This window comes from Cryptotermes secundus, unplaced genomic scaffold (genome assembly GCF_002891405.2).
Source record: "Cryptotermes secundus unplaced genomic scaffold, Csec_1.0 scaffold584, whole genome shotgun sequence".
In the NCBI taxonomy this organism is placed as follows: Eukaryota; Metazoa; Arthropoda; class Insecta; order Blattodea; family Kalotermitidae; genus Cryptotermes; species Cryptotermes secundus.
Window position 1 is genome coordinate 327,386 of NW_019735468.1, and position 23,138 is coordinate 350,523.

At 39.7% G+C, this 23,138-nt stretch overlaps 1 protein-coding gene across 3 annotated transcripts in view; it reads right to left on the reverse strand.

Annotated features, from left to right (window-relative positions):
• LOC111869370 (choline transporter-like protein 1) overlaps positions 1–14,915 on the reverse strand; it is a 29,823-nt gene extending 14,908 nt beyond the window's left edge. For 2 of the 3 annotated variants that reach the window (XR_002843660.2, XM_023860851.2), the window contains exons 1-9: positions 11,673–11,860; positions 7,989–8,059; positions 5,995–6,111; positions 4,824–4,978; positions 4,097–4,162; positions 3,903–3,990; positions 3,485–3,548; positions 3,118–3,226; positions 2,751–2,850 (exon numbers count right to left, since the gene is read on the reverse strand). Coding sequence is in view for 2 of the 3 variants with exons in the window: in XM_023860851.2 (XP_023716619.1) it covers positions 2,751–2,850; positions 3,118–3,226; positions 3,485–3,548; positions 3,903–3,990; positions 4,097–4,162; positions 4,824–4,978; positions 5,995–6,111; positions 7,989–8,042 (753 nt within the window). In the remaining variant the exon portion in view is untranslated. Of the gene's footprint in view, positions 1–2,750; positions 2,851–3,117; positions 3,227–3,484; positions 3,549–3,902; positions 3,991–4,096; positions 4,163–4,823; positions 4,979–5,994; positions 6,112–7,988; positions 8,060–11,672; positions 11,861–14,716 lie in introns of those variants that run through there. The other variant, XM_023860853.2, reaches the window with a different exon arrangement.
• Between the last annotated feature and the right edge of the window lie 8,223 nt (positions 14,916–23,138).

Below are 23,138 nucleotides of genomic sequence, written 5' to 3' on the forward strand. Positions count from 1 at the left end.
AAAATTAAATGAATCTTTAATTACACCTTTGCTCAATGTGAAACTTCTCTCTAACTCTGAAGGAAGAATGATTGCAAATGTTCTGAGAAAAAAGTTTAAATGAGGACATCTGAACATTTGACTGCCAGAGTAACAGGATAGAGGAAATTACACAATAAAACGTTTTAAATTTCATAGCCTACATGTAATATCGCTGATATGATTCATGAGAAATAATATGGGAAGGATATGTAGCCAGAACAAACGAAAATGTACATGGAGAACATCCTTCCGAGACATACCACAGTATAGTTTGATAGTCTGGTAGACAGGTACTAATGTTATAGGGGAACCTGCGAAGTCAAACTTCGAGACAGATGAGATGTTACATTCCTCTGAAATGGTGGTACCTATGAGATGAATGCTCCACCTACCTGAGACACTACATTGTACTCAAAACAAAGGCAGGCAAATCTTATCACCTCTGATTTTATTGTTGGCATCATACTACCAAGATGGACAGAATGCCTAAATACAAACTAGAGAGACTATACATATCACTTATTAGCAAACAATCAAGAGTCCTGTCCCATACAAGCATACGTTTGGCTTATGAGGATACTCTTCTACCAGAAAGAAATGTTAACATACATAGGCTTAAGAGATTACTACTCTGCCAGAAGAAGAATGCATTAATATTTTAACAGCAATGCATTTTAACAACCAATAAATAAATATGAATATAACCACTTGAGGAATTCTCTGACTAGAATACACAGACAATGGAAATGAAAACTCAGACTGGTTCACATTCATAATTACATGAAATGTCCAACTATTGAAGGTAGGGTAGCTACTACTTTTTCAAACACAACAGCAGAGACTATTACACCACTGAGTTAACCACACTACCAACAGGTAATTACCCATGAGAATGACTCACAGGTAGAGTTACAGCAAACCAAAATACAACCAGAAACAATTGGTGCCAGAATTACATTTGTCATAAACATTTATACACAGCCCTTCCTGTTCTGTAACAGGACTGATCCCATCTTGCCACATGTTGCCTAACCACCCGGGTTACATAGCCTCCATGTTCTGAATGAAGATATTTCAAGGAGCACAATGATCCAAGTTCTGAAGCTTCCATGCTTAGCAACAAAGCTGACCCAAGGTTTATTTGTTCTAAAACAAGAAGTGGCTTACATTACATTAGAACATTATGTGGTTGCAGTTGAAAATTACTTCTCCATATAAATCAAGAAAAAATTAACTTCCTCAATGAGCAACAAACCAGTAAATAGCATGCATACAACAAAAGTGTTACCAAACACCATTTAATATTCACACAGTTCTCCAAAGAACAGCAGCACTGTGCAGTAATGACTTCAGTATCACAACTTATACTGTTCTAGAATTTGTGCTGTCTCAATGAAAGGAAAATTGGATTTTAAAATAATAAATGGGCTTACATTGCCAAAAACCAAACCAAATGCCATTACCTCCCTGTTGTGAACCCATTAAAATTGCACAATTGCTTCTAAGTTGTGCCTGTACAAAAAAGGAAAAATAGCCCCCCCCCTCTGTTGATGACAACTTGAAATGAACGGAAGCGTAACATAATTCCATGGCTTCTTCTGCCATCACAGACTAACATACCAAACAGTAATTTAACATTATATCTCGCTCATATGCTGATATATTGGAGAAGAGAGGGTAAGCAGCTTTGTGCACTAAAGATATATTCAGTCTCAGAAATTACAGATAAAATTAATGAGAACGAATCACATGACTTGGTGTCACTGAGGATGAAAGGTAGGGGAGGTGATGTCAATGCATAAGGGATGAGAGAACCATACTGGGAAACCTAGCAAAGCAAGACAGCCAATAATGCAAAGAGCAGCTCACCTAACTATCAAACTACACAACATCATATTCCAGGTCATATCGATATTAACTACTGTGAGAACTTTAAATCTCTCCCTCATTGGAACAACCTAGTTTCTATACCGATATGTTGTTAGGAGAGAGTTTATTTAGAGAAACAGATTGTGACAATGTGAGCTGGACTGAACTGTCTTAGGATAGGATCTGGTGGTGTGATTTTGTGATCATGATTATGAATCTCTTGTCTTCATAACAAAAGTGAATTTGCTGTTGAGCTAAATATAAACATTACAAAGTTGAGGAAAATCCAATATAACAGAGTTAGAATCATGACAAATTTAAGAAAACTTTTCAGTTGATAAATACGTACATATAATTTTATATATGTGGGCACTAACATATTTCTATGTGAAGATTCTGAAAGTTTCTAGCTAACTTTACTAAGGAGCAATTACATGAGAAAATTAAGTATTCAAATGTTAAAGATATATACTAGGAAAACTATGGTTTCAGCTGTATAGGGCAATTTTCATGCATACCTGGTTTTTCTATGTTTGTCAGTTAACTGTATCAACCATCACTTGATAAGGCATAAACTGTGAAGTTAATACAGCATTCTTCCAAAACCTATAAACTAGTATGACAATTTAAGCTATTTTCTGAGGAGCAGAATTGCATTTATTTAATAATAAACATAAACTTTAAAAAATTAAATTACTGTTACAAACACAATTTTGAAAATTGAATTGCTGCAATTACATAAATAACTGAGAATTCAGTTACTGTTACTACAGTGATGATTTCAGTAACCTGTGATGCCAGGGAATCTCTGAGAATGTCATATGTCAAATGACACAGACTTTTATGTTTTCATGTTTTACCGTAACAATAGTAGCAGCAATAGCATATGCTAGGTGACTTGCAACATCTGTGTTGACCTCTTTATCCTTCAGTCCATCTTTTTTAGACTTCCACAAAATCCTGGAACATAAAAACATTAGTGAGAATCCTGCAATAAGAATAGCAGAATCTATTTTAAAGGAACCTCTTTATAGTCCCAAAGTTCAAGAATGCATGAAGCTTCACTGCAGTGCCACTTGTATGCCTTTATCTCACAGTGCTTGTAGACAGCTTTGATATTTACTTGTAACAGCTATGTATTCACTACTGAATAAATCACATTACCTGTATCTGTTATGTACTGACTATTGCATAAATTGTATTTACCTGTGTATCAAAAGTACTCACCATAAATAAACAGTTCCACCAATACAAGCCAGAGTGACGCCTATCAGCACTAGCCAAACAAGGATACCAACAACATAGCGGAACAGGATGAGAAGAATAAGAGAGAATCCTGCACAAGAGAGGATGTTATCTTACTTTACTGCCTTTGCCATATCAACTGAAGAATTTATGCCTATGTATGATATCTTTACTGCTAATTAACTTTCGTTCACTGTATATCTATAGATGCTATGCACAGACACCAAGATCAACAAGAGATGAAAAATTACACAAAACAAAATTAGTAAAAATGTTTAAAATTAGAGTACAGATTTTCACTCTTATTTATCAAAGGGCTGAGCAGCTCTTGCGCATTACTGTTATTTACCAAAAGCAATGAGACACAGGTACAGAATCTCTCTCCAGCTCATTTCCAGATCTTCTGAAACTTCCTGCAACATAAAGAAACAAAAGACGCTATGAAATATGGTACAAAGTTTTACATTACTCTGTTGTATACTAGGCATAAGACAAAAATACTGGAATCTTAAGAGAATGAATATAGCATTTCTCACAGCTAATTATGTCTCAAATGGAACTTGCCTAAATAAGAAGCAGCTAAAACAAGTAATCCTTCATATGGGTTGTGGATAGAAGTAGATTAGCATTATGTCAGATGGTGGAATTTGGTGTTAATGATGCTGAACTTCAGATTTCTATTACCACTGAGTTTCACAGTGAAATTAATACACATACTGAGATCTGTTTAATCTGTAGAAAGATATACTTTCCTCTATATAACTGACCTGGAAGAAATTTTTAAATCCTGTTCTTGATACTGTGTTGTCTGTTCCTGTACCAGCCTTTTCAATGCAACGATTAAATATTTGTTCACTGGAAAGTAAAGATTAAGTTTTCAGCACACAGTATTTAAGACACACAGCTGCGCACACGCACACACACACACACACACACACACATCTGAAATGAGTAAACTCACCGCTGTTCACTGCACATGTCCACGCAGGTTCTTGTTACTTGACCAGTCCAAGATATCTGAAGTAACCTGTTAACAGTTTAATCACACTGATGAATTTCATAACCCATATTCTTTGTTTTCTGTAAAAATTACATCAAATGAAAATATAATCTGGAGGGTATGTCTGTATGTCTCATATCAGCCCTAGGACCTGGTCACCAACATCCTCCTTAAAGAGTTACCTACTTCAGGAAACCAAATGATGTCCACAACAGAAATGATATAACATTCATTCAGGACAACACAAGCTGAGTTACTCTGATTCGATGTCCAGGTGTAGCAGCACTCAGCATCACCTAGATGTTGAGATTGATTTACACTTGCTTCTGTTCAGTAATCTTTCTTAGGTCAATGGTTGTACATGAAGGAGGAACTTTGGTAGGATTTCTAAACACAAATTGACCAATGGTTGTTACCCATCACATCTTTCTCTGACAGTGGTGACACAGATATCTATGGAATGCTGAATTTTTATCTGAATTAATGCAGCTGAGGGAAGCTGTCACTGCATATTTTTCACACATTTTATTTCTCTGCCCCCCCCCAATGTCCATCTCTCTCCTTCCACCATGCCTACACAGAAATACACAAATACTGGGCTATGTAATTTTCAGTCCTATCATGAAAACACACAGAAGAACACTCAAAACATATTACTGTTATTTGTATTTACAGATTCTTCACATACTTTTTCTGGCTCATATCTTCTCCTATGCACACTCCTAGTTTGTCATATTCTTTCACTGGTGCATTATAGCGGCCACATATGTTTCCACAGGTGTCATAGCCATTAATAATTCTGTAGATGTCGCCATTGCTAGCACAATATATTATCAACACAACCTATAACACACAAGAAGAAACGATGAGTAATAAGAAATCACTGCTTTTCTGAATCTAAAGGGATGACATGTAAGTCAACATCTGTTCCAGTGAACAGTTGAAAAATTTAGACATACAGGAGAACTTCTGACATTTTATTCTAGACAAAGTATATGTAAACAAAATAAAAAAATTCAGCCTCACAGATACAGAAAACAGGCATCAACACACAACACCAAAAAAACAAAATGGGCCATTTACACATACAGTGGAAAAGAAACAAGAAAAATCACAAAAATTATTCAAAGGCACACAAATAAAATAGCATTTAGAACATGGAACACAATATAAAACATAATAAAACAACATCCATGAATGGACAGATACAATAAAAGTAGCATCTACAAAATCAAATGCCTAGCCTCCCCACTAAAATATATTGAAGAAACAGCAGAACATTCTAGTACTGTACATATTGTGGCAGGCAGACCCATTGCTTGGCAACAACCACAAAACAAGCAACTATACAACAGTCACTGTTAAGTAATGGCTCCATGAACAAGCATATTTCTACGACAATGACAGAATGCAGCAATACTGGAAGAGACATTTTCTACACGGTCCATACCGGTACCAGTTAGCAGTTGCAGGTACTTAGAGAACTCCTGGGGTTCAGTCATTGTGAGCTCTTGCTGTTAGAAACTGGTAGCTGAGGCTGGGTAGAGTTTGGTAAACCTAAGAAAGGGGAACGTCCACCACTGGAAGCCGCTACCAAGCAACATCAGTGAAGACGTGACTGTGGACACTAGTATATATGTATGTATTTGTGTGTGTGTGTGTGTGCACGCGCGCATGCACTTGCACATGTGTGTGTAATAGTAAATGATAAAGTGTAGTCATGCACTGTATCCAAGAGTTCAATAAATCCGGTCATGAATTCAAAACTCACTGATGGTCACATTCCATACATGTGACAATATTATAATCTAACTGTGCATTTTGCTTCAAAAGCATTAGGTGAATTGGGGGTCACTTACCAGTGAAGTGATGAACAGTAGCATGATGATGAAGAAGAAAACATCTGTGCAGCTTCGATTCTTCACAGGGCCTTGGAATTCTGGTTCATTTCCCTCACCCTTGCTTATGCTGTCAAGCTGTGAACATAATTGGTAATGAAGATTACTGTCTACTGTGATATAATACTGTGTAGTCACGTAGAAGTTCACTGACATTTCGGAGAATAGTATCTTTAATTTCAAGATCAAAGATTAAGCCAAGCAAGTAACTAGCAAGCAGCAAACAGCAGGCAGACTAAGCTTGCAGCTTCCTTGTTGCTGGTTGCTTGCTTAGCTTACCTTTCCACCCTGAAGATGCTCTTCTGAAAAGTCACGAATTTCTACAGGGTTGGACATTATCACATCCAGAAAGATAGTACACTTTATAGTCATGAGTGTGAGAACCCAAAATCAACAGAATTAATAATGAAGAGTTATTTCTTCTGTGATATAATGCCATATAGTCCACTGAAAGTCAACTGACATTTCAGAGGAACATGTTGCCTCCATCTTCAGGGTTGAAGACTAAGCCAAGTAAGACACCAGCATGAAGAAGGCAGCAAGCAGAGCTTTATGATATACCATTCTTTGTTAGGTCTGATGGCCCTGCAACAATTAATTTCTTTCTTTCAGATTAGTGCATAAGTCAGACAACAAAAAGAAGTTGTCCATATATAAATATGTCCATGTATTTTCACGTTTTCTGTTAATTGTTTTACATTTTCATATATTGCTGCCATATTTGCAGTTGTAGGTGTCTTATCCTTCCCTAAGTAAACATCCAAATTGTGTGTGTGTGTGTATGTGTCCGCGCGCATGTGTGTGTAGGCAGGCATGTCACATAATTTATAAAGTTTTATTCTGAGATGTGTGTCCTTCTTGAGCATGCGCTTTTTTAAAATTCCCCTCCTCTTGAAATTAATTGAACTTATCAGCAACCTGCTGTTCAGAAAGGGCATAATATATTTTTTTTTATATCTGTCGTTCACCAAGTCAAAAATATGTCTTACGAGTAGTTTCCATAGTCTGTCACAGATTTGGTCATTATTATCAACATCACTGTCATTATTTGAAAACTGAAGAAATCTGGGAATGTGAAGGAATCTGTCATGTCTCATTGCTTACCACAAACTGTTGAGAACTATTCATTAGATTAATCGGCTTTCAGGCTGTCACATGTATTATATCCTGCCGAATAATAATAGGTAGAAATAGAAACATTTCAGATTCAGTAACTTGAGGTGTTGGAGTCTAAGTAAGACTGATTGGTTTCGTACACCAACAAAGTGATAATAGTGACAAAATACAGCATGAATAAAGTATATGAAGTCAAATCTTTATTTTTATGGAGTGCAATGTTCTGTCTTTTTCTAGTCATATCATTAGGGAACTTGTGGATACTGCTGTTTGCCCCACCCATTAGTGTCCTCACCTAGCACCCCTTGGGATCTAAGCAGGGTGGATCAACTTTTTTGTCAGACCTATGCTGTGCTGCTGCTTACACCCCTATCTGGCTGGAGTGGAAAGTGGGTTTGTTCCATCATGCCATTTTCCTCCATTGTACTATCAGAGATTTCTTCAGCTGCCTCAAATTTGGTGTCAAATATTCAATCTTATTTTTATCAATGATTGTATTTTTAAATTTGTGATATCCTTGTGAGATGACAACAGAGATAGATGGCCAGATACAACATACTCTGAGTGAGTTCACTATGTGCAAAGAATGCATAAAAAATCTTTACCTCAACTGCAGAGTGTTCAAACTATAGCCTACAGTGTTAATAATTATAATAAAATTCCTATGTGATATTTATTTCGTGGAGCAAAGCAGTAACTCGTATAAACGAAACCTGCAATATCTAAGAAAGTCAGTTTCAGCTATCACTTGGAATAAAGTAATTCCAACCTGTCTGCCTAAAATGTACATCACTCTGAGTTTGTGAAATGGTACCAAAGATGTAATGCTCTTGCTCTACCTCTCTTTCATTGGCAGGTTCCACCCTGTCCGGGCCACTGCAGCATGATCCCATGGGAAGGAGGAGAAGCCCTGCAAGTTAATATTTCGGACATAAATTTCTCTTTTGAGGATTTGTACAACTTACTAATTCTCCATATAGCTGAAAGTTCAATACCACTAATTCCAAATCCACCAAAATCAGTCTTCCACAAGTTGAGGACATGTCATGCCGTGGTGACAAGGGACACTTAAAATGGAGGAATAATATTACAGAGGGTTAAACAAATAAATTAATTAAATATAAATAAATGTAAAACTATTGCTGGAATGTGCACCATTAGAAGCATTAGAGGACTGGAAGTTATAGCTCCTCACTTCTTTCTCGTGTGAACTAGATGGAGGTGTGTGGTCAGCTGCATAACCTGGCCAATTTATCACCAAGTGAACTACAGTACTCATTGTACTAGAAGGCTTGATGGACCCCAGAGCCGGTCTGGAAACTGCAAAGAAGAGAACTCTATTGCCTCTGATGGCAACTGATCCCTCATTTCACGGTTCTTCAGTTCATGGCCTAGTCTCAATACCGACTATGATATGCCTTATTAGCCTTTATGTTTTGAACAGAGGCACAGATATTTTAGAATATTATCATATGTTAAATACTAGACGCGGGGTTTAGATTGAACATTGAACTTATTGAACATTCATGAATCATAACTACGAACTATTACAACATAACTAATTGCACAGCATAACACAGGACAGCAGCAGACTGCTGCTGGACCTCGTGAGCACAGAACACAAAACACTGCTTCTCGTGGTTCTTCAATTATTTCATGTGTACTTGTTTGCCTCGCAAAAGTCATCTCTTCTGGCTCTGCTAATCCGCCTTTCAGGCGTCATGTAACCATATATTTCGAGGGTATGAAATAAACACCTGGATTTCATGGTAACAGTTTTAGATTTTGAAATGTGGGGTGGAGGGCAATTGTGATCGCCACCTTTAAATTCCACTTCAGAAAAATAATTTGACAAAAGAAAACAGAGAAGATGAATTCTGTATGTTATGAAACGTAAGTGCGTTTAGTAGATTCTAGAGAGTTCTGACGTTGGAATATGACAATCGGAATCACTGGGTTTTGGGGCTTTTTCAATCGTCCAGTATTCTAAAGAACAACGTTTTGGAAACTCGGTCAGCTACCGCCCTTGGGTGAGAGGGTTGGACACACCTACCCTGTTCAGCCCATTAGAAAGAGCTAATCCAGTCCACCGGCTTGGATTTGATATTTTTTATGGAACCAATAGAGCAAGTGCCTCCCATCCTCTCACCTCAGGGCGGAAGCTGACCCAGTTTCCAAAACGTCGTGTTCTTTAGAATACTCGACAATGGATAGTCCAAAAAGCCAGTAGTACAGATAAGGTGTTTAGTAACAAATAAAAGCAATGCGTATTCATAGTTTCACACTCCTCTCAAATTTCGCGGTATTGTCTGAGACTGAACCTGCTGCCTCAAATAAAAGTAACTAAGTAAGTAAATAAAGCTATCCCTGTAACAGGCCGTGAAGGCCCATGGGGTTGTGAGACGTTGAGGGTCCCACATTATCTAGACAATAGGCTCAAAGATGGCGGTAAGGTTGTCAGCCTTACGCGCCGGTCGCGGTTTACTCCCCAGAAAAATTATTTAATTAATTCCTGGTACTCATTTCTGTTAGAGGATGAGTCGATCCCAGGGCCATAGTGCGGCTGGAAGGATTAGGTCAATTGAAAAAATCAAATGACCTCACCGGGACTTGAACCTACAACCTTCCAGCGTGTAGCATTGTGCCTCAACCAACTACGCTACCGCGTGCCCCCGCTGTCTCTAATATGAACATTAATATTTCGCGAAGTCTGCATACATAAAAATTATAAAGCGTAATATCACTCCTCTCCGCGGGTCATAGAAAACAACGAAAAGGGAACCCGGTTCCTGGGGGTATAACTGGGCCACCATGTCACTGGGGGGCATACAGACATGATCCTCCAGGTTGCGGGTAGGACGTAAGGCAGACGACATTACTCTGCAAAAAAGAAAAAAAGTTGTGAAATCCAAAGAAGTGAAAACCGGTTGGTCTAATTCCCAAGAATTGTCAAATCTGGTAGAATCATCCAAGGAGGGCTATGGCTAAAAAAATGGCTGTTTTTGCCAATGATTATTATATTATTCAGCTTTAATCTTCACAAATCAAATTTATTAAGCTCCAATTCTCTAAGGTCTTCCCATTATCTGCTGGGTCCAAAATATAATTTGGTCCCTATCATAACAGCTTAGCAGTGGCAGCGTATTATGGGTCAACTTCCGTTGGCACATCGCCAGTGTCACCGTTCTAAAAGAGATGGACATATTTTCGTCTTTCTTAGCCCAAAACATAATATATAACAACTCTAGGAGTTGGTCTGCCCCATCATACCGGAAACGTCTCTGAGATGCAGTTTCTTCGTCTGCTTCCGTGCATACACATGGAAACATGACACGAGCCAGATGTGAAAAATGACATTCAGAATGGCTACCATTCATATGCTTCACGCAGCTGCAAGTGAGACATAACATCCATAATATGGCCTACCACGTGACCAACTATTCACTTATCTCATTAGGACTCCGAAACCGTTCATCAAGCTATTCCATCAGTTTCTAGACCAGACGCTCTGGCGATGGCTTCAGATTTTCTGCCATGCTGTCATTCACGTCTAAAGCAACATCCCATACACAGTGCAAAATCCACGGTCTCATATTTGTTTAGACTACAGGCATTACAAACATGCAGGAGAAGTTGCCGCTGTAGTAAGGCGCTGAGGTGCCATTGTGCCCTCTGTGTTGCTGATGTGTGGGTGATAGGTGTAGAGTCGAATGGATTGGTGGACTGTTTCTCTGATTGATCGATGGAACGATTTGTGGATGGCTCATTTATATACTGGAGATTTTCTTGCGTATCGTAAGCCAGCTGGGTGTGTCCGCATCCCATGTAACGGGGAATACCCGTTCTCAGCAAAGCCGCTTGGATCATCAATGCAACATAATACTTTTCGGAAATACTCCTTTACAATGATTTGCGTTAAAATGTATATTTCTGACGGAGTCTTTATGCAATAATACTTAATATCTTCAAACACTGGCCGTTCATACTGGTATCGGCAGTACACATAATTGTTCCTCCTCTCCTGATTGTTCATTGCTTTCAATGGTATATCTCTTCGCCTGAGTACTCGTATCCTTTTCGTGGCTCAGTTGTCTTCGATTATTTAACGACACTTTCTCAACATCACACGTTACATAGCACCTAATGAGAGCGCGCGCACGCACGCACGCACTTCAAACTACTAATCCACTCAATACTTTACTCTCTGTGGTAAATACACGCATCACCTGCTTTTGCGTTCAACAATTCGACATTTTACCACAGCCTTTCTGATTTTACTCCAGAAAAATACTGTTTTCCCCAGACATCATGAATCTATTCAGTTCTGTAATGGAGATGCGGTGTTTCACTGAGAGTAGGAACCGAATTTAAGATATTTCTTAGGTAAGTATCGGAGATGATATGTGTTTTATTAGAGGTGGGTGCCACAGTTTTATATGCCATTTAAATGAGCAAAGAAGATCTAAGATGTTCTTTTGAGGGGAAGTATTATTTAGCTAAGTCTTCTTTATTCTTGTACTCACCAAATATCTGGAAACAGCTCGCAACTTCTAACACACCCTGGTTGGTTTATCCCACTGACTTCATACTTCCTTACTGCCGGTGGCGAACTATACAACTGGCGATAGAATGGACAAAAGCGGACCGGAGACAGCCAGCCTGCTGCCACAAGGACACTGGCTACGGGCTACACTGCTCTATGGCCTTCCATCAGCACAACGCGATACATACTGAAACAGTTTCAATTTCAGCTTTCTGTGCCATACCCAGAATCTCCAGGATGGTAGGAGCCGTTATAGGGTGGTCGGTATAGCGGCTGGCTAAGGGTTGGACGACCGAAGGTTCGGAGTTCGAGTCGCGGTAGGGTCAAGAATTTTCTTTTCACGTCGTCCAGACCGGCTCTAGGGTCCACCCAGCCTCCTACCCAATGGGTACAGGGGGGCTGTTTCCCCGGGGGGTAAAGCGGTAAGGGCGTGAAGCTGACCACTCACCTCCAACGAGTGCCGAGATCGAGAAAATGTGGATCTATACATCCACTCCCCATACGCCTTCATGTCATAGTGCTTAATTAGTTAAGCACAGGGACAACTTTACCTTTTATCCTAGGATGATATGCAGTCGTTCTTGCATTGTAACACAGTTCTCGAAAGTGTAAGTGCTCGCTGAATTGAAATAAAAACAGTCTGGTTTTATAGCATTACACGTGCAGCTACTTATTGGTAGATGAAATGCACATAAAGATCTATGAATACAACTTTTAATTGGAACGTTTCTCCACGTTGTGTATTTAAGGAAACACAAAGAAAAATTATCTATATTCCAGTGGAATTCATACATTTAATTAGTTTTTAGAGATTGAATTTGTATATTCAATAAAAAAATACAAACATATGCAGATTCTCTGGTTTGCAAAATCTGCGAACTTAACGTTAGAGAATATCTGTTGCTTGTTCACATCTGCTGTTCGTGGAAGTCAAAAAATTGTAGTATATCCGGCAGAACAGCTGGAGGAAGTGACGCCTCTAATGTAAGTGATCATAATTTCGAGATTCTGTCATTAGATGGTCTATGCACGTCTGACTCTCCATACGACTGGCATCTTTGGGAAAGTGTTTTGCTCTCTCTGGAATGTAAAAAAAAAAATTGTACATACGAGGAGAAACGTAGGTCTGCTCACTCAGTCGGAGAATATGTCCGAAATTTATAAATGTATTATTTACGATTTCGAATACCGCGTTGCTCTTTATGTTCATTATATTGCATATGCAAATGTGCTGATAATGAGAGAATAGACTGTGTACTTCACTGAAATATAGAATATTAATTATTCCTTTTAATAAAATAGGCTGTACGCCATATCGAGGAAAGCTGTGAATAAGGCCCGTCGGTCTTAATGAAATCTATGTGTAGGCTTATTTCGTTTTAGTAGGATTATTTCTAGAAACTTGATAATCTTCTATTCGAAAGTGCTTAAAAAACAGGAGATGAGATGAGCTCAGACCAAAATTAATGCAGCGATAAATTTCAGTATAGCTCCCTAGTGCAAAATTTTACCAGAATCCGTTGAGAAGTTTGCAGAGATATGAACGGACGGACAGTCAGACCCACGAATATGACCAGCCTCCATGCATGGACGCTGAAGCGTAAAGGACGAAAGCTATTGTGTGTCTTTAAGGCTCGAAGGTAAGAAATCTGAGAGGAGATAAAGGGCAGCGTGTGAAGTTTCTGACTAAACGCTACGGAGAGGAGCTTGGGAAACGGTCCATAATTGTCTTATATTCAGGTAATGGCGGTGCGTCACTGACGTTCGTGCAGGAGGAACTGAGACCTAGGAGGTTCATGCTGCAAACCGGATCTGAAGGCCGAAAACAATTGACCTCGAAAACACGCTATAATGCTTCTGTATATTCAACTTCCGCCGGAGAACAAAACCGTTCCATGCGGCGCAGTGCCGTTAATTGTTTCAATTACTGCGTGAAATTGAAAGAAAAAGACTAACGGGTTGTCTCATGACTGTACTGTTCTTCACTGGCCTTTCTCAGATTAATATATTGGTTTCATTTTAATCCGAATTAATTTTTCTTTATAAAGAAATCTGGCTTGTGATATTACCATATACGCACATATTTGCATCTAGTTTCTTTTTAATAATTAATAAATTCAGTAAAATTTTCATGGTATCAGTCCTATTTATCAAATTTCTTTACTCCTGTCATTACAATTACTTTACTCAGAGACTTAGAAAGTTCATACAGGAATTAGAATGTAATATTACATTCACTCTCTATTTTTGAACTACGGAACATGCTACTAATATTTTATTTCTTAGTCTCTACATTTTAAAAAAATTCCTCCCCTTTACTACCATAATAATTCTCAAATTTTGACGTTAGTTTGTTATAATGTTTAGAGTGCTTTGTTCCCATGATACACAATCTACCTTGTTCCGCTGATAATTATTAATGTTTTTATATCATTATGGAAACCATGATTAACCGTGATTAAATCCTTCCAATTGGGCGCTCTCTTGAGTGTATTTAATTCATTTTTCATCTTCACATTATACTTTTTAAGATCAATGTAGTATATCATTCACCACCAACGCCTAGATTTTCAGAGCTCTCTTTCACTTTGAAGGTGTAAAACTGAAATAATCTAAGTGTCTTTGAATTAATCGTTCTAACAATCCTATGTTAAGATTACAAATTATGAAGATTTCCGAATGAAGTTTTCACTGTTATCCATTTAATTCCACTTCCGTATGTCCAATTATTTTCTTCCGCACCTTGTTCTAAGGCACTCTCCACCTCTGTGTGTCCTACCCTTGGAGCGAGAGACCATATTTCACATCCATAAAAAAACGACATTGTACATTGTAATATTCAGATTTATAAAATCATTATCTCTTAATGTTTAAAATACTGTACTCAAATGTCAGTATTTTAATATGTCATATTAAATATGCTTCAAATACTTATTTTTAAAATATTAGGTTAAGTTGTAATCTTAAATCACTGAAGAGAGAAGCGATCTCTAATATTTTCCCCCCAAATGAATGCAAACTCACGGACTACGATGTTAATTTGTCGATTCTACACCATCATACGAGACATGAAACTGCCGCCACCAGGAATGTGAACCCATTTTCCAGTCATCGGTCGTTGTGTCGGTTTCACATGTCACTCATAAAGATGGCCGATATGCTGAGCTTTCGTCCACTCTGGAAGTATCGTCCACAAGTCAATCTTTGTTTATGGACGTGATCCACTTCTTTGTTGAGAGTAAACATCGCAGTAGCGAAGCACAGACAGTACAGTGTGTTTGGTTGGGTTACCACGGCGACCACGCAAACGCTTTGGCTTTCCTATTAATAATGGAACTTTTATGCCTCGAATTCCAGTTCATTTGTGTATTGTGTCTAAAATTAGTATGTCTTTCCCAGTACTCTGAAAATTCTAACAGGTAAATATACAGTTCTTGTGCTTACTTTGAGCACCACGCCGTAAAAGCATATGGAGGACTGAAAGTATAGCTCCACTAACGGTGTACATTGGAAATGAGGCTGGATGGGACCTCGACGCTACGGTGAAGAAAATAATCCTTGCACCTGCCGGAAATCCAACCCTGTTCTTCCAGTCCGTAGCTTCGTCATATAATGACTGAGCTTTCCCGACTCCAATCTGAAAGTTGTTAACGCATAAGTCTGCAGATACTGCTTTATCACTAAATCATTTTAACTAAACTTTAAAATTTATTGCTTCATCTGACGCACTCTATGTCACTGCTGATTTCAGTGGCAGGGCTTTTAGGCTTCCAACACTGGAATCACGAGTTCGAATCCCTCTTGAGGAATTTGTGTATTTCTCCTCTATTTTTATGTTGTTCTGTGAATGTAGAGGTATTAAGGTAGACTGAGTCGTGTCACTACACTAGCCTAAACGCGATTTGGGAAGCGTCTAACAACTGAGCAGGCCTAGGCCAAATCGGTCTCTAGCTCCATATATTTTCCTATAAATATGGCACGCTACATAACTCTATTCGTTATAGAATTCTGGTTCCGTTGCCGACTAACAAGCCCTCTACAGCTTAAATTGAAGCAATGAAGCATTAATCATCTAAGCACCACGCCATGAGGCCGTATGTGGGAGTGGAGGTATAGCTCCACCATTATTGACTTCGGTACAAGATAGAGGTGAGTTTCACACACTTGCCGCATTGCCCTCGGGGAAAGATCCCCGGGTATCCTTTGGATAGAAGAACTGGGTAGGCCCCAGGGTCGGCCTGGAGCCTGTGAAGTAGAGAAGAATCCCTTACCCCTGCCGGGAATACAACTCCAGCTACACCACTTGAGTCATCCCGGCTCAAAATAAAGCAGCATAATCGATTTAATCTTCTTTTTGGCATAGTGTTAATTCTCTAACGTTGCATCATCAAACATCGCAGTTTTATTATATAACACATTTTTATCCCGATCAGTTTTGTCACGCAACAGAAATACGTGAGTTTCTTTCTATGAAGGCCCCCTATGCTCACTTTATCTGTGTGACACTTCCCCATTGATTTCCATTACTTCTGTTGTGTTGCTGAGTGTGCGTGTGTGCTGCCAGGTCATCAGAATGTTGTCTGACGCGTCATGTTGCTCTGTAGTCACCCGCATATTTCGTCTTGCTGTTTCTGAGCGCTACTAGTCCTCCCTTGTCAGTCTGTCTCATTCTATAAGCAAGTATAATATAGCCAGAGTGCCAGCTATCTTGTAGAACCGGGATCGCAGGGATAGCGCAATCGGTGCAGCGACTGGATGCGGTCTGGACGACCGAGGGTTCGGAGTTCGAGTCCCTGCAGGGTCTCCACGTCATCCAGACCAGCTCTTGGGCCCTCCCAGTCTCCAATTCAATGGGTTCCTGGGGATATTTTCCAGGGAGTTTTCTCCGAGTACTTCGGTTTCCCCTGCCAATCTTCATTCTACCAATTGCTCCACAATCACCCTCACCTATCATCTGGGGCTTGTACTATAGGCCAGAAGTGACCGCAGTACAAGGGACTTAGTTAGTTAGTTAGTTAGTTAGTTAGTTAGTTAGTTAGTTATTGGAGAGGGTGGGTTTCCCCATGCACTTAGACCAGTATTGGTCCATTGTGCTTCCCTCTATGATATTCTACCAGTCTCTATATCCTACCGATATTGGTACGTACCATCAGTCCCGACCGAGCCAGCGAGTTCGGCCTCCACTGGCTTGGCGGTATCTATAATGGTTCCCCCATCTATCAGAGGTGTTAGAGACTACTGTTGGGCTGGAAGCGTCCTTGAATTTGGCTCAGTGACCTCCTTTGGAGATACGAGGTTCTTTTGCGTGCCGTAAAGGTACGACACGGGACACACGGCTTAAAGTCCCTCCCGGAGGACTTGTTCCCTGAATTTTTCCGCCCTTAAAATTTCGACGACCTCCACCGGGTTTGAACCCGCGTACCATGAATCATGAGGTGGGAACGTTACCTCTAGACTACGGAGGCCGCTTACAAGGGACTTAGTCCCACCCTCACTAACATTAAAAAAGAGGCAGGGGCATGAAGCTGACCACTCACCTGCAACTACTGCTGAGGTCAAGAAAATGTGCATCTATACATCCACTCCCTTATACGCCTGCATGGCGTTTGGCTTAATTAGTTAAGCACAGGGACAACTTTACCTTTACCAGCTATTTTGAGTGAGATGATTCTTGATTTTACTCAGACCCTTCAGGCAAGACTGGGATTATTTTCTTTCAAGCGAGATATTTTGCTTTGAAACATGCAATTTTGTAGCTTGTGTTTATTATTTGGTATTTGAGAAAACTAATGAAAGGAAATTCAGCCGGCATTGTCAATGGTTATTGTTTTAAACGATAGTTAACAAAGAGAACGACTGGACCCATTATTCAGGATCCTCATTATCATACTCCATTTGATGGGACATAACCTCCATAATTGATATTGTTTAAATCGGCAAACAGGACTAAAAGTAAACACGAAAGGCGCTAGGGGCTGCGTTGCTCCCATTTGCGTGCGGACTGCCCTGCTTTTATTATGGATGTGGGTCACTGGGGTAAACACAGTCTTGACCCAGTCAGAAGAATTTACATAGGCCTAACGGCCTCACACAGAATCAGTAAGGACACTGTGTTGGGCGGAATGGGAAATGACATTATTCAGATATTAAGAACATGATTTAATTTGGGGCAGTGCCATCACAGTGCAATCTTAAGATTCCCATTGTCGAACTGTATATGTTTTTCATCCCTTGGTGTACCAAGAAGTCCTGGGAAGAACTAATCGCCAACTTTCGTTTGATGCGACACGGCCCGCACAGATAAATATGCGTCCAACCATTCTTCCACTGTTACGTGTGTATTAATTGGCGTGGTAACGTTTACACCGAGTCTTTACCTAGCAACGGTAGTGAGATGCACGCACAGACGCACAGGCTGACGGGAGTGATTTACGAAGTATGCCGTTGAGGTGGGCTCAGGTGTCATTATATACGAGTACATACCAAGTTTCATGAATATTGGTTCGGGCATTCAAAAAGTTGGGGAGGGGGGGGCGGTGATTCACAGAGAGCATGGTGATATCATAAGCCTACTTTTAGTTTTCAAAAAAAGGAAAGGAGGCTAAAAACTGACCTCAGTAGTTCACTCACTGGTATGATCAGCACGATGGAGACCTCTTCATCTTGTAAATTTTCAGTACCTCGTTTCTTAGACCGTCATGGCGGCTTTGCTATCTCGTGGCGGGGGAACAATACTAATGCCATTAAGTGTAGATTTTGAAATGTTGTACGGTATCAGGCTTTGATAATTATGTTCGCTCAAAATACGTGTATGTCAGTGTATTAAGTGTTCTAAAATATTTTTAGATTACGTCAGTATCAGTAGTGACGTGGATCGTTACGTCATTACTAGAAAGTTACCAGATTTCATTTTCAAGGTAGAATGGGAACCAAATCGTCATACCACAGAACTCACTGAACACACGGCACTTCTCTTCTGTGAGACCGCCTCCTCAAAGTACGACATCCTTTCATATACGTATATTCCAAACATAATTAGTGATAATTGATTAGTCATTGTAACCTAAGTGTGACCTGTTATAAACAGATTTGCTACTGGGAATTTCGTTAGTTGTGTTAAAAACCGCGGTCTAGTTCATCCGTTGGAACCCTACAGACATGATGCCAAAGATGACTGCTTTTTAAGAGCGAGGGCACACCAAGGAAGCCGACAACAGCAACGCAACCGAAATTTCCGACGCAGTTTCCTCAGTTTGCGCTACTCCATTCAGTAACATGTGTTCAACTCAGGCTGATAACAATTCTCGGAAATTTCGGTTGCGTTGCGGTTTCCAGTTTCCTTGGTGTGCGCCCGGCCTAAGGGCAGGAACACACACAGCGACATCGGTCGTACGGAAAAATGTACGATCTTTTTGCCGTACGACCTCCTTTTCACACTAGAGCGACGAAAAACATTTCTTTGCTCTTCGACTGTCGTACGGTAGATGTCGCATGTCGTCACGTATGGAAGCTAAGTTCACACTTTATATTTTACTACTTGATGCGACATGAACCGTACGGACGTCGTACGACTGATGTCGCTGTGTGCGTGTTCCTGCCCTAAGGCTTGCGATCTCGGTGACGGTGAAGTGATCACTCACACACGGGAACGGGGACTCGAATACCGTTCAGGGTGTGGCTGCATGCCCACTTTAATGGGGCTCTTTTCAGTGGAGCTGGCAAGTAATTCCGTGCAGTATCCCATCATTTCATGCTGTGTGATGAGGCACGTGGTGACACGCGTGCCAAGCCATTTGGGGGAACAGAACTACACGCATACACGCACACACGTCGGGGAATCATGTACTGCCAAATGGATTATTGTGTGTTCAGGGAAAGAAGTGGAAGCATGATCTGTACTATATTTACCTTCTGTAACCCAAACAAATTGGTGCAGTTGTAATGCAGAAGAGGTAATCATTTGGAATCTGGGCAAATTTCAAGTTATCCTGAGAATACTTGCGTAATTCCTGCCTCTTCGAAGAAATGCTGAGATAGTATGTAGTACGTATGTATGAGGTCTACACCAAACATATCGATACCTATGTAATTAATTTTCGTCCGTATCCATCCACTTCGTCCCCTACTTTAGTAGAAGTTTCTGTGTTTACAGACACAAAATTCTAGTGAGCGTATCAGGAAGCGTTGCTTGTTTCAAGTGGAAAATGTCAGTACATTATATTTAAGTATCCTGTTGCACTATACACTTCTATATGTAATAATACAAATACCATCGTGAATGCAACAATTTATTTGGTTGTAGATCTTTGTCTTTTCTTCCTCTACACTACATGTTTCGGCCGTAATTGGACATCATCAGGTGTATTTTTCACTACGTAACTGTCACACTGCACACAGTCCAAAATCTAAAACATCAGCCTGTCAGTCTTGTTTTAAAATCTCGCCAAAACACGCTAGTCAATTCGATTTTAGAATTACAGTTTAAAATTTAAAATTTCTAAAATTTAAAGTTCTGAATACATAGTATATACTACATAGTAGAGAGTTATTCAGGCGGTCAAGACATTCCTTGATTTTAATATACCTTCCATACAAACAAATCCGCCCAGCCTTGTTCTAGTAGAATACAGTTCACCTCTTCAGCATGAATTCCTCCAAATTGCACTTTAGTGTTATCAGACCTTCTACGACTACGTCTCCCAGCTTGGTGTTTTACAGTCAAAATTTTCTATGCTTTTCTTATTCCTAGTAACCGCGTATGGGAGCCCCGAAACTTTAGAATGATCACCAAGGCCTGTACTCCCTCTATCACCCTAAAGAATAATTTGTTACTTAGAAAAGAAAATGACTATGCTATAAGTCTTCAGAAACAAGAAATGAATGAAGATTGTTCAATTTAAGGAGCTACTTCTTCGCCTGAAATAAGATCTGAAAGTTCGTTACGACGGCATATTAATAAGCAAAAAGTGAAAAATAAGTAAAGGTATCCCTGTAACAGGCCGTGGAGGCCCATAGTGTTGTGAGATGTTGAGGTTCCCCACATTTTCTAGAAAATCGGCTCATAGATGGAGGCAAGGTTGTCAGCCCTACGCGCCGCCAGCCCTTTACCCCCCAAGTATATTCCTGGTACTCATTTCTGTTAGAGGCTGAGTCGACCCCAGGACCATAGTGCGGCTGGAAGGATTAGGTCAATTGAAAAAAAAAGCCAGTGACCTCATCGGGACTTGAACCCTCGACCCTCCGGCTTGTAGCATAGTGCCTCAACCAATTACGCTACCGCATGTGTTATATTAATAAAGTCATTAACTTTTTATATATATTCCATCGTCTCATTCTTATTTAAAATGACTTTTCGGAGACTGGACTCCGTCTCCATTTTCAAGTAAAAAGCCTACTCAGTTGAGCCTAATCGATAGAGCTAGCCCGCGGAGATACGGACAAGCTGTATCGATTGAACCAAGCTAAATAGGCTTTTTACCTGAGGATGAAGACAGAGTCTAGTCTCCGCAACGTCGTTTTAAACAAAATGAGGACAATGGATAATGCCCAAACAGTCAGTTCTTTTACTTCGTCTACATTTAATCGGCTTACCCGGAATATCACAAAAAAAAGCCTGAGAATGGCAGAATTTAGGCACAAAACGTGATTCAGCATAAGTTGCTGGCGTAGTGACATACAAACTTTGAGGGTGTTCGATTCCTGATAAGGTCAGAGATTTTTATCTTCGACGCCGCACGCAGAGCAGTTCTTAGGCCCACCAAGCCTCTGTCCACTGAGTCCTCGAACCTATTTCCTTGGAAGCAATGCAGCCAGAGCGTGAAACTGATTGACGATATTAAGAGTGCATAGAGCGATACATTCACTCCCCACTTATACCTTTATATAATTAAGTAAGCACAGGGATAACTCCACCTGTAAGAACCTGTGGCATGTAGGAATGTTTCTCATTCTCTCTGGAGTAGAAAAAATTGATATTCCTTCAAAAATCCATCTTCTTTATTAAATAAATCCTCAGCAAAGATACTCAGTCAAAATTTCATAGAGTTATGCTGTGTCTGCTGTAGTATATGGATGTGGAGTTTGGGAACAGAGAAGTATTGTTCCTGAATACAAGCAGCAGCAATTAACTTTTTACGTTTGGGTGCAGGATTTGGTTCAATTGATAATGGGAATAGTGAAGATATTAGCAGGGAACTGAATACAATTTATCTTATAGACATAATACATGAATATGGAAACAGCGAGAATAAAACACAACACTCACATAGTACCAGTATAGCAAGGCAAGCTGTCTGCAGAAGGGAACACCACGTAGAACTCTACGGTGACCTGGAACGAGATCGTCAGCTTCAACGACAATGAAAGAGGCAGGTATTCCTGATTATTGTAGTGATGATGATGATGACGATGATTAAATAATTTTATTCCTTTCTGCGTGTAACTGAGGAACGACATGACGCTGCATTTTATTATGGAAATATTTACGCCTTATTTGTTTCCGACGAGATATCTCGAACGTCGTTTCCCTTTTTTCGTCAGGACGAGTTACCCCGTGAAAATAAAACGTGTTCTATGAGATTTCTGCTGTACTATATGATCAAACTTTCAGATATCACATATCAGACTCTTAGTACAAAAGGGAATTACTCATACATCGGCATTGGTTCTGTTGCTTGCATTGGTTTCACGAAGAAATGTGAAACTCAGGTTTTGCTGATGATTTTTGGCGTCTATGAGAGGCGAATATTCAGTCAGTTACCAGATGTCTAGTAACAATTACCCCGGCGACTGGTGTTCTGTCAAAGAACTTCCTCAAATTGATTCGTGGAGTTCTGAAAGTTTTAATGGCCATAAATTGTAAAAGAAACAAAGAGTGGAATATATGGGGTGACGTAACCATTCCACACCAATTACTTAATTCAGCCAGTTTATTTTCCTTATACTCCCACGTTGTAATTAGTAGCTAATATGGATGAGTAAAGAAGTGACTGCAGTTCAATGCAAAAGAAGCTTGCTTCATGAAAAACATCTCGACGAGCCTTAACTAAGGAATTTAGAACACAAGCTCTGTTAGCTTTGTTAGGGATGAAATGTTAGCAATCATATGTTCTTTTTCGTTTACATCGTATTTTGAAAATATGTTTAGAATACCTTCCCACTTCCGATTTACAAATATTTCCACCAAATGGTAAAAGAGTATAAAAAATAATTCCAACTTTCACACGTGAGAGTATTCCAGACAACAGCAGTACATAGAAGTTAAACACTTTAATAATATGTCGGGTCCATGTTTTTTTTTTTTCAGCCGTCGTGATGAACGTCGCGTATAATACGTATAACTGCTGTTCGAGGTTTTTATATTGATAAATTTTCCTCAAGGGAGATCCGGGATTGCTCCTAAAATGCTAAAAGCGGGGAGGGTGAAATCGCGTAAAAGGAAATGCTC